The 12,200-nt window shown below is 42.2% G+C and overlaps 1 protein-coding gene across 1 annotated transcript in view; it reads left to right on the forward strand.

Moving 5' to 3' along the window:
* prim1 (DNA primase subunit 1) overlaps positions 1–12,200 on the forward strand; it is a 30,523-nt gene that overhangs the window by 15,387 nt on the left and 2,936 nt on the right. Inside the window, exons 8-12 of the mRNA XM_072567331.1 lie at positions 419–495; positions 5,182–5,314; positions 5,708–5,777; positions 8,887–8,984; positions 11,133–11,231. Of these exons, the coding sequence (XP_072423432.1) occupies positions 419–495; positions 5,182–5,314; positions 5,708–5,777; positions 8,887–8,984; positions 11,133–11,231 (477 nt within the window). The remainder of the gene's footprint in view (positions 1–418; positions 496–5,181; positions 5,315–5,707; positions 5,778–8,886; positions 8,985–11,132; positions 11,232–12,200) is intronic.

Raw genomic sequence — 12,200 nt, forward strand, 5'->3', positions numbered from 1 at the left:
ACTCGCATCCAGAGAATTAATTGAATATTTTTTAAAGAACTTTGCTTTCTCTAAATTGAACCCACATTTTCTGATGCTACTTCATAACCCAGTTCGTATTTAGAAGGAATCTATATGCGCAAAGATCTGACTGATACATCAGGTTTTACAGTGTAACCACAAAAGATGCAAAAATGCGATTTAAATTACTGTTGTAAAATACTGGGGCAAGTTGACCCAGTTAATGTCAACACGGGAACTTCTTGGATTAGTATTGCACAACAATTTTATTCGTAACATTCTGCTCCTTGTCAATTTCAAGTTTCTTAAGAGTTGATGCGATAAGCTTAATTTAGTTCCTTTATACTTTCACATGGTTTAAAATTTGTTCAAATATGTACATGAGTTGATGGAGATATTTTCTTTAACAGCTGTGCACAGTTTCATGAGGGATTGCAAATAGATTTTGACAAAGCACGAAATGCAACCGATCGCTGGAAATTGTTGCAATGCACTGTAAGTGGTCATACCATCACTTAAATCGTGATAACACAACTGAGTGTGATTCAAAAGAGCATTGCAATTGAGAAACGGAGATGACAACATTAAAGTGATGCATTTAATTTTGTCTGACCCTTAAATATTTTCTACTTTCTCCTCTCACTGCAAAACTGAGCTCGTGGATTTCTATCAGTGTTGGAAGCTCTGAACTCACCGCAATTGTCCTTTGTGCATTCACCAAAATAGAGAGTATTTTTAAAGTAGTTTATTACAGCAGAATTCATTCATTCCTCAGTTAACCAAACCTACAGTGTGCCACCTTGACCAACAACAGCCACCATGGCAGAAGCTAGCAATTTTAATGTGGTTTTGGTGTTTGTGGTTTGATCCCATCCCATGGATTGTTTTCAGTCAATAGGTTATTGTATCTTATCGATCTTGCAGTTTTATTCAAGCAATGGCATATATCAACAGTTAGAGCATTCCACATTTAATATATGATGATATTTGTCCCAAGAAATTACTCATTGGAACCCTGATTGATTGTTTGCCTTACTGAAGAATAACATACAGTTGAGCACAATCTAATATATAGGTGGATGGGTATAATTCATTTCATCCCGTAGTTAGGGTAATAGCTGTGTCATTTTAATTCATCAGTGGTAAACCACACATTCCAAGTAAGTTGCAAGAAATTGGATGTCTGATTAGCTGCTGAGCATTGTATTGATGCCACCATTTTGGGTTGGTGAACATGTGAATGTTAGATAAAGCTCTGCTGTTTCTCCTTTCTCATTCCACTGGTGTGAAAACTGAGCACTGGGTGAGTCACTTGGACTGTCTTTGTGGTGTCAAGATCCCAGATAAGTCAGGCTCCAATGTGAAACCTGACTTGACAGGCCGAAAGTTTTATTTTTTCGCAATTTATTGTGGTGGTCAGTCACTGACCATATTAATGAGTGACTGGCAATGTAGTTTCATTCAAATGAACAAAACAAAATTATTTGAAACAGTCATGTTGCAAGTTTAAGAAATGAAGATTCAACCCTTTTCACCTTAGGAACAGGAGTAGGCTATTCAACCCCTTGAGCCAGTTCCACTATTCAATCATAGCTGATCGATGGCCTAACTTGCCTTTGGCCCATATCCTTTAAAAGTTTTTGGTTGACAAAAACTTATCAATCTCTGATTTAAAACTAATAACAGATCTAGCATCAACAGCTGCTGTTGTGGAAGAGTGTTCCAAACATCTGTCACCTCCTGTGTGTTTAAGTGCTGGGTGATGGGATGCATGAAGGCTGTCTGTGGAATGATTCTTTGAGGCCTTGTACAGAGGTAAGAGGAGGTGTGAGGGCAGGTGTTTCACCTCTTGCAGCTGCAGGAAAAGATGCCAGGTGTGGAGGAGAGATTGGTGGGGAGTGTGGACCTAACAAAGGAGTCGTGGAGGGAATGGTCCCTGCAGAATGCAGAAAGGGGTGGGGAGGGAAATATCATTTTGGTGTTGGTGGTCAGACCACAGGTGGTGGAAATGGCAGAGGATGATGAGCTAGACTTGGAGATTAGTGGGTGGAACGTGAGGACATTCCACGTGAACTGCCTCAATTTCTCCACCCCCTTACCCGCTCCAACCTCTTACCCTCGCAATGTGCAGCCCTCCACTCCAACCCCAACTCCATCAATCCAGCTGACAAGGGAGGTGTGGTGGTAGTTGGCACGCTGACCTCTACCTTGCTGAGGCTACACTCCAACTCTTTTTGATACTTTTCTATTGCTCCCTTGATCATGACCTGACCCCTCATCACCACACTATCATCTCCCAGGTCATCTGCAATCTCATCTCCTTGGGAGATGTCCTATCCACAGCCTCCAATCTTATCATTCCTCAACTCCGCACTGCCCGTTTCTATCTCCTACCCAAAATCTATACACTTGACTGCCCTGATCAACTGATTGCCTCTGCCTCTGCCTGCTCCTGTCCATTGTACTTCTCTCCTGTTATTGCAACTTTGTCCTGACCCCTATGGTCCAGAAACCCCCCACACATTCAGGACACCATCCATGCCCTCCGCCTTCTCTGACTTTCAATTCCCCAGCCCCCAATATTTCATCTTCACCCCTGACATCCAGTCACTCAACACCTGTATACCCCAGGAGGAGGGCCTCCAAGCCCTCTGTTTCTTCCTCTCCCATAGGCCCAACTAGTCCCCCTCCACTGACACTTTCACTCACTTGGCAGAACTGGTCCTCACCCTTACAACTTTTTTCCTTTCAATCTTCGGACTCCCTACAAACCAGAGGGATGGCTACAGGTACCGTATGGGTCAGAACTATTCCTGCCTCTTCGTAGCTCAAACAGTTCACCTACTTCACCCACACCTTCCACCCTGACCTTAGGTTTACCAAGACCATCTCTGCCTACCTCTCCATCTCCATGTCCGACAACTGACTCAGCATCAACATCTATTTCAAAGCCAGCAACTCCCACAGCTCGACCCCACACAGACACACTTCCATACTCCCAACCACTCCTCCGTATCTGCGCCCAGGATGAGCAATTCCATTCCAGGTCATCCGAGATGTCCTCTTACTTCAAGGACTGTAATTTTCCCTTCCGCGTGGTCAACAATGCTTTCCACTGCATCTCCACCATTTCCTGCATCTCCTCCATTTCCCACATCTCTGCCCTCAAAGAAATCTCCCACAAAAAGTATAGAATCCCCTGGTCCTCACATTCCACCCCACTAATCTCCAAATCCAGTGCATTTTCCTCTGCCACTTGTAGTCTGACCCCATCAAATTGATATTTTCCTCCCCACTCCTATCCACTTTCTGCTGGGACTGTTCTCTGTGACTCTTGTTAGTTCCACACTCCCCACCAACCTCCCCTCCGCAACTGGCACCTTTACCTGCGGCTGCAGGAGGTGCAAATCCTGCCCTCCCATCTCCCCTCTTATTTCTGTCCAAGGCCCCAGTCAGTCAGTCAGTCCAAGTCCTGCAGAGATTTGCCTGCATTTCCTCTAACCTGATTACATCCATTGCTCCTGATATAGTCTCCTCTGCATCGGAGAGACTTAGCACAAACTCTGGCACCAGTTCAGGGAACATCTATGGTCCGTACGCTCCAATCATCCCCACCTTTTGGTTTGCCAGCCATTTCAACTCGCCCAGTGACGTCCATCCTGGGCTGCCTCCATAGTTAAAATAAGGCCACATGCAAACTGGAGGAAGAGCATCTCATCCTCTGCCTCAGGAACTGGCAACCATACAGCCTTAATGTAGAATTCACCAGCCCCCACCCCCAATCATTCCAGGTCCAGCCCCCCTCTTCCATCCTTCCTCCTTGACCTGACCTAACTTGTCCATCTTCCTTCCCATGTATCTGCTCCACCCTTTGCACTGACCAGTCATAATCAACTGCATCCACATGTCGCCGTCCCACCCACCTTTCCCCCAGCCCCGCCCATATTTACTTTCTGCTGTCTTTCCTCTTCCCCAGCCCAGATGTAAGGTTATCGCCTTTTACATTAACTCCCCTGCTCCTTTGGTGCTGTTTGACCTGCTGTGCTTTTGCCAGCTCCACACTTTATCGGCCCTTAAACTGCTAACGCAGATCACACATTTCTTAAAATGGGTTATTTTAAACTCATTGTCCACAGCCTTCTGTTTCTGGAGCTTTTCTCTTTGACATTAAGCTACTCAGGACTTTCTGCCCTGACCGTTTTGTAGATTGCTAAATTGCGTTGCTGATGTCAGGCCAATTCTTACTCCATGACCTTTTTTCTCTCGGAAAGAAGCCTGCATACTTAATGGCCTTGTCAGTGATACTGTCTTTCTGGATAACTTGTTTCTATCTCTGTCTCCTTCTGTTTCAGGACACTTATTGCAGAGGGTGTCTTGTACATCTGTAGAAAGAAAGGAGACAAAGCAGAGCAATGGTCCAATTATTTTCTCTCTTCTAGCATTCTAAGATACTAAACTGTTCACCTCAAGGATGTTAAATGCACACAAATTACTACTGTTCAGCTGAAAAAAAGCTCTTCTCAATGCACACAATCCTTAAATTAAACCTCAAGCCATACCTAGTCCTGTCCACTTCAGAACCCGAGTATCCAAGTAATGAAAATGATATATCCTGAATCTTTACGTTATAGTGGTAACAGTATGTAACGACACTCTTGTAAGAGAGTAAAAAATGATGATCATGTACAGTGGTTTTGCACCTCGCTATCTGGTGTTAGGCCAATGCATTTATAAATAATCTAGGTTTGTTTAGCATTGGTTAATAGGGTTTGAAGTAAAAAAAAAGTTTGTGAACAGCTGATATTTAGTTGCATGACTAGATTCATGAAGATTTGTAAATACCATATCATTTTATATATTTTTCATCATAAACTGTAATGGAAAAAGGACTGTTTGACAGGAAAACATGACAAGGAATAGCCTGGGTCAATCTGACAGGTGATTTGGGGGCTTTGCAAACTTTCATTAAAATCTTTAACTTTTGTGGTGATTTCAAGAATAACGGGGCTTGATTTCCAGCAGGTTGTGACAAAAGTTAATTGATGGTTTTGTTCAAAACATTGGATGGTAACTGATTTGCAGTTGAAATCACAGTCTTTGGGAAGTCAGCTCATTTGCTGTACAACCTGCTTGTGTTGTCTTTGAATGTGAGCTTTCTATTCATCAAATTGCTTTCTACAGTTAACCAAACAAGTGAATGACCACCATTTAGAAGAGATTAAGCTGCAGTACTGCTATCCCCGTCTGGATATTAACGTCAGTAAAAGCATCAACCATCTGCTGAAAAGCCCTTTCTCCGTTCATCCCAAAACAGGTATTGTGTACCTGTTGTCGTCTTTCCTAAAAATTGACTGACTGTGTTCTGTTTGGTATCCTACTTCTCAATCTTTGGCAACTTTGCTCACTCTGTCTGGTTTTTCTCTCTTGTTCTCTTTCTGTCTATCTGTTTCTGAATTGGCGCCAGATATAAACCTGAGTGTACTAAAGCGATTAATTTCAACACTCATCCTTGTGTTCAAATCCCTCCATGGCCTTGGCCATCTGACTGCTTGCTGTTTCATCAGTCTTTTTTAAAACAAAGCTGTATAAAAAGGTTGTGGTACTTTGTTTTGTAGTGTTGCCACATCATTTTTGATAGCTTGATAAACAGAAAACTTTCAACTGTATGTGCAGTATATTCTGTTCATCATTTCTGTTGCTGTTCCAGGGCGCATTTCAGTGCCTCTCGATGTCAAGAATGTGGATAAATTTGATCCTTTTAGTGTCCCAACAATAAGGTATGAAGGATATTGACATCAGGTATTTTTATGTATTGAGAAAGCGACTTAAGTGTGATTCCTTTTTTTTTCTGAAACTGTAGTGGTGGTAATATCAGGGTTCTTTTTAAAGTATAAGTAAGGCAGGAAAGTAGCTCCATAAAGGATTTTGAGATGTGTCCAGGCATCTGTAGAAGTAATTTGGTGCATCAACTTGGATTCTATAAGAAGTCACATTTATTCCAAAATATTAAAATGATCTATTTTACTTCATTTATTCCCAGCTTCTGTTCAAGTGTCACCTACATGTAAGCACAACCCATGTTTTGTAGTTGACATCCAAGATTGGGTTTCTGGCCCAGACAAATGCCTTCTGAGCAAAAATCACAAACTTACTGTCATGCAGAAGATGACCATTCTGCCCACCATGCTTGCAATAGTTCTATTCCTTTGTTCTAATCTCCTGCCTTTTTACCCTATACCTTGCACACCATTTCTTTCCAAATCATTCAGTGCCCTCTTGAATACCTTGATTGAACCTGCCTCTACTACATTTCCAGGCAGGGCATTTCCTGCCCTGACCGCTCACTGTGTGAAAGAGTTTTTCATTTGTATTACTCTTGCTTCATTTGCACATTTCAAATCTGTGCCCCTCATTTCTTTTACCAGCAGAAACAGCTTCACACTTGATTCTATATTTAGCTTGCTCATGATTTTGAAAGTCTTATTCAGACCTCCTCTCTTCCTTCTCTCCAGGGAGAAGAGTCCCAACTTCAATCTATCCTCACCGCTGAAGTTTCTCATCCCTGGAACTATTTCAGTAAATCACTTCTGCGCACTCTCCATGCATTCACACCTTTGTTGTAATGTGGGGCCCACAACTGTCTGCAATATTCTGCTGAAGTCTAACAAGTCTCTTGTACAAGTTCAGCATAGCCTCCTTACTGGAATTAGAATCTTTACAATGTGGAAACAGGCCCTTCGACTCAACAAGTCCACGCCAACCCTCTGAGTATTCCACCCAAACCCATTCCCCGTTACTCTGTATTAACCCCTGACTAATGCACCTAGCCTACACATCCCTGAACACTACGGGCAATTTAGCATGGCCAATTCACCTAACCTGCATATCTTTGGATTATGGGAGGAAACTGAAGCACCAGGAGGAAACACTCACAGACATGGGGTCAATGTGCAAACTCCACACAGTCACCCGAGGCTGGAATCGAACCCAGGTCCCTGGCGCTGAGAGGCCGCAGTGCTGACCACTGAGCCACTGTACCCTTTATTAGTAAAGAGTACTCGAGCACTATTAGTAAAACTGAGAACACTGTGCTTTATTTCTGCTCTGTCCATCTGTCCTACCGCTTTCAATGATCTGTGCACATACATATCCAAGTCCCTCTACTCCTGCACCCACTTTAGAATTTAACCCCTATTTTATATTGTCTTTTGATATTGAAAGTACATCATCTCATAGTTCTCTGCACTGAACTTCATCTGCCACCGATTGCCCACTTCAACTTGTCTAAGTCCATTTTGAAATTGTATGCTGTCATCTTGACAATTTAGGACTTTTCCAAGTTCCATGTCATCTGTAAACTGTGAAGTATACCAACACCTGAAGAACTCCGATATACCTTCCAGCCTGAAAAATATCCATTGGCCATTGTTTACCATCGCTTAGTCAATTTTGTATCCATGTTGCTACTGTCCCGCTTAACACCATGACCTATAATGTTCCTCTCCAATCTGTCATGTGGCACAGTTTTAAATGCCCTTTGAAATCCATATATACCACGTCAACTTTACCTTCTTCAACCCTTGCTGTTACCTCTTCAAAAAACCTCCAGCAAGTTAGTTAAGCATAATTTTCCTAATAGAAATCCATGTTGACGTTTCCTAATCAACCCACCTTTTTCCATGTGATTACTAATTCTATCCCAAATAATCATAAATTTCCCTACCAAAGTTACACTAGCTGGTCTGTGATTGCTGGGATATTCCTTAAACCTTTCTTGGACAAGGCCATAATGTTTACAATTTTCCAGTCTTTTGACACTTCCCAAGTCCAAGGAAGATTTTTTTTTAATTGTAGCCAGTTCCCCCTGAAATTTCTACCCTCACTTTCCTTCAAAATCCTTGGATGCATCTCATCTGGTCCTGGTGCCGTGTCAACTGCAAACACCAACAGTTCATTCATGATTTCTTCCTTATTTGAAACCCTTCTGTCGACAGAGTTTCTTCCTCTGTCAATGTGGTCTTGGCAGCAGCATCCTCTTTTGTAAAGACAGTTGCAAAATATTCATTTTAACAACTCTGCCATGCCCCCACCCCACACCCCTGTGTGTCAATCCCCTTTATGATGTCTGATCAGCCTACTCTCCTTTAACCATTCTCTTACTGCTCCTATGCCTATAGAAACCTTCGGGGATTCCTTTTATGTTAGCTGCCAGTTTTTTCTCATTACTCTTTGCTTGTCTTATTTCCTTTTTTCACCTCCCCTCTAGACCTTTGATATTCCTGTTGATTCTCTGTTATATTTTCTGCCTCAGTCATAAGCACACATTTTTAAAAAAAAAATGTTAATTTTGACCTCTTGTCATCCAGGGGATTCTGGATTCGTTTGTCCTACCTTTTTTACATTGGAGGGAATATACTTCAATTGCATCCATCCCATCTGCTCCCTGAAGGTGGCACGGTGGCTCAATGGTTAGCACTGCTGCCTCACAGTACCAGGGACCTGAGTTCGATTCTAGCCTCCGGCGACTGTGTGGAGTTTGCATGTTCTCCCTGTGTCTGCATCAGTTTCCTTCAGGTGCTTTGGTTTCCTCCCACGGTCCAAAGAAGTGCAGATTAGGTGGATTGGCCATGCTAAATTGCTGAGTGTTCAGGGATGTGTCGGTTGGTGCATTAGTCAGGGAGGAATGTAGAGTAGTAGGGTAGGGGAATGGGTCTGGATGGGATACTCTTCAGAGGATTGGTGTGGACTTGTTGGGCTGAAAGGCCTGTTTCCACACTGTAGGGATTCTAATTCTAGTAACATTGCCTTAACACTGCTTCAGTGCCTTCAGGCAAACAAAGTTGTGTTTTGTAATTTACAATGGGGTAACCTCTGATTCTCTTAAAGTTATCTTTGCAAGGAGCTTGATAAGAAAACTAAGGAAGAGCAAGAAGTTACAAGTACTGAGAACGGTGAAGAGCCGGAGGTGAAACGTCGCACCAGAGGTAAATATCCAGATGAGGCTGTGGGCATTGTCATCAATAAGTTACCCATCCCAGTTTGTATTTGAGAACCGTTGAGAATCAGTCATGTTGGTGTGTTTCTGGAGTCACGTAGCGTAGAACAGATCAGGATGGCAGACTTCCTTCCCAAAAGAAAACAAGTGAACAAGATCACCTTTTATACGATTATTGATAAATTTCATAGTAACTACTGAGACTAACATTTAATTATGGCTTGACTGTTTTAATTATTCTTTTTTTTCATAAAATTAAATTCACCTAGTTTTGGGGGCCTTTAGATTACTTGCCCAGTGACAATATCACAATGCCACCATCTCATGTCAGAGAACAATGCTGCATAATACTGCAGGTCCAATACAATATCCAGGCATTTCTCCTAAAACAACTAATCACCCACTTTTGTCATCTTTCTCCCCTGACGATCCTGGCTTCTGTTGAAGTCTCACTCCAAGGTGTTACTCACCTTACAGTACATCATTTATGTGTACAGTTTTGGGCAGATATGGTTTCATCAGATGCAATTCAGATATGGTTTGCTTGACTGGTTCCTGAAATGAAATGGTTATTTTTGAGCAAGCTTCTGCTGGTAAAGTCTATATTCAAGGACTTCAAAGCCCTAGTTTAGGCCTCCACTTGCTTGAGTTTTCTAATCAACTTTTTCAAAAATATGATGCACCTCCTGGAGCAAATGTAACTTGAACCCAGATCTCCTGATTCCAAGATAGGGACACTATCACCACACCAGGAACCCTAAAAGGCCAGCCCTGGAATATTTGCTTTAAGAATCAACTGCGCTCTCTTATCCCTGCAGCATGGTTTCGGGGTCTACAGCACCAGGAAAGGCCCATTGAGTCTGTGCCAGTCAAAAACAACTACTTATCTATTCTAATCACATTTTCCCAGCACTTGGCCCATCATTGTGGTGCACGCCTAATTACTTCTGAAATGTTGTGGATTTCTGCCTCCATCCTTACAGGCAGCAAGTTCCAGATTCACACCATCCTCTGGGTGTCAGACATTTCCTCAGCCCTTCTAAATTTCTTGTATATGGCCCACCCCGGTTATTGATTCCTCCTCTGGAGGGATACCTCTCATAATTTTATACATCTCAATCATGTCCTCCCTCAGTCTTCTGTGCTCCAAGAAAAACAATCCCAGTCTGTCTCTTCATAACTCAAACTCTCCAGCCCAGGCAAAATCCTGGTAAATATCCTCTGCATCCTCTCCACTGCAATCGCATCCCTTCTATGTGGATTCTAATACTATATGCAATACTCTAGCTGTAGTCTAACCAATGTTTTATACAGTTTCAGCATCACCTCCCTGCTCTTAAACTCTCTGCCTCATCGAATAACAGCAAGTATCTCGTGCCACCTTAACCATTCTTGCCTGTGTCACTCCCTTAAGGGACTGGTGCATGTATGCACCAAGGTCCCTGTGAACCTCAGTGCTTCCCAGGGTCCTAAAGTTCATCATGTGTTCCCTTGTTTGTACTGCACTCAACCCATCTGACCAGCCCATTTATATCCTCACTATTCACCATCCCACCAATTTTTATATCATTTTGCAAACTGAGTGATAAACCCTCCTACATTCAAGTCTGAATCATTTATATAAACCACAAACTGCAAGGGTCAGAAAAGTGATTGCTGCGGAACCCCATTGGATGCAGGTTTCCATTGGGAAAACCATCGCTAAAAGTGTTTGCTCTGTCCATCATGGCCAAATCGTATCTGATCTTGTTAAAATTGCCTTCCCCCAGTTTATAACTTCAAAGTCAGGCCCATCAGTGTCTTTTTTTTTTCTATAACAATGGTGAATCTACATCTTGGTTTATTCTTGAAAAGACTGTAATTTACAACCTTGTCAGAGGTTGACTTAAGGCTAAATTGGACAGATGTTTGATAGGCCAAGGGGGTTGAGGGTGATGGAGTGACAAGCAAGAAATTAGAATTGAGATCATGACTGGTCAGCTCTTATCTTGTTGAATGACAGAGCTGGCTTAGGGCGGCTGAATGGCTTGCTTCTCCCATTTAATATGATCTTACAAAACTGAATATTGGACAGAAACCATGTGGGAATGCAATACACATGGGTGAGTGAATTCCTCTTAAATTTCTCTGCACTCAGATTATAAGAAAACAAGCCTCCTTGGGCCCATCAAGATTTTTGAGCAATTTATAGAGAAGATGGAGCAATCACGAAAGGGACAGCTGCTGAAACAGAGTGGTGAGTATTGTTTGGGATATCTTTTTAAAAAGTATTTTTGCATAAACTTGCCAAAATTCAGAGCTATGAGGAAAGCCAGTACAGGTCTAGTGAGGTTTTTAAAATGTGGAAAGGACTGTTGTTTTCGCAGGCAATCTTTTGCTTAGTTTGCTTTTTATTTTGAATATTTCTAATTTGGAATTAAACCACAAGTTTGCTTTAACTGTTGAAGCTTTTCTCGAGAATAAAGTTGTTTGACTCAATTGTTTGAATTCTTGTCTTGTACTTGATTCAGGAGAATATTGCCTGAGGAGTAATGGGATGGAGCTTTGAATCTTCCTCCTGAACAAGCTCAACATTTGAAAGTGCTCCACCCAATTAATTGCTTTTTTGGGTTGATTGTTTTCTGTGGACAAATGCAAAAGTCATTCTGGACCAGAGGTGCCTGCCCCACACCAACTGATAAATGACTGACTGGTCAATTTGCTTAGATAGTATTGGTTGAGGTCGTAGTCATACAGCACGGAAACAGACCCTTCAGCCCAACTAGTCCATGCTCCTCGAATGCTGCATGACCTGCTGTGCTTTTCAACACCCCACTCTCCACTCTGATCTCTAGCATCTGCAGTCCTTACTTTCTCCTCCATAATCCCAAACTAAACTAGGCCCACCTACCTGTGCTTGGTCCATATCCTCCACACATTTCTTACTCATTTACTTATCCAAATGTCTTTTAAACATTGTAAGTGTACCCACATCAATCACTTCCTCTGGAAGTTCATTCCACACACGAGCCACTGTGTGAGAACAGTTACCCCTTGTTTTTTTTTAATATATGGGTAGTTCAGGAAGTGAATAAGTTGCAAAGGTTTTCCCAATGTTCCCCACACAAATGGTATGGTGTCAGCATGGAGAACTCTTTGGAGGGGAGAAAAGAAACATGATCAAATATTGTATCTGACACTTACTTATTTAAAGGGTTACTTTGAT

This window comes from Chiloscyllium punctatum, chromosome X (assembly GCF_047496795.1).
Source record: "Chiloscyllium punctatum isolate Juve2018m chromosome X, sChiPun1.3, whole genome shotgun sequence".
Classification (NCBI taxonomy): domain Eukaryota; kingdom Metazoa; phylum Chordata; class Chondrichthyes; order Orectolobiformes; family Hemiscylliidae; genus Chiloscyllium; species Chiloscyllium punctatum.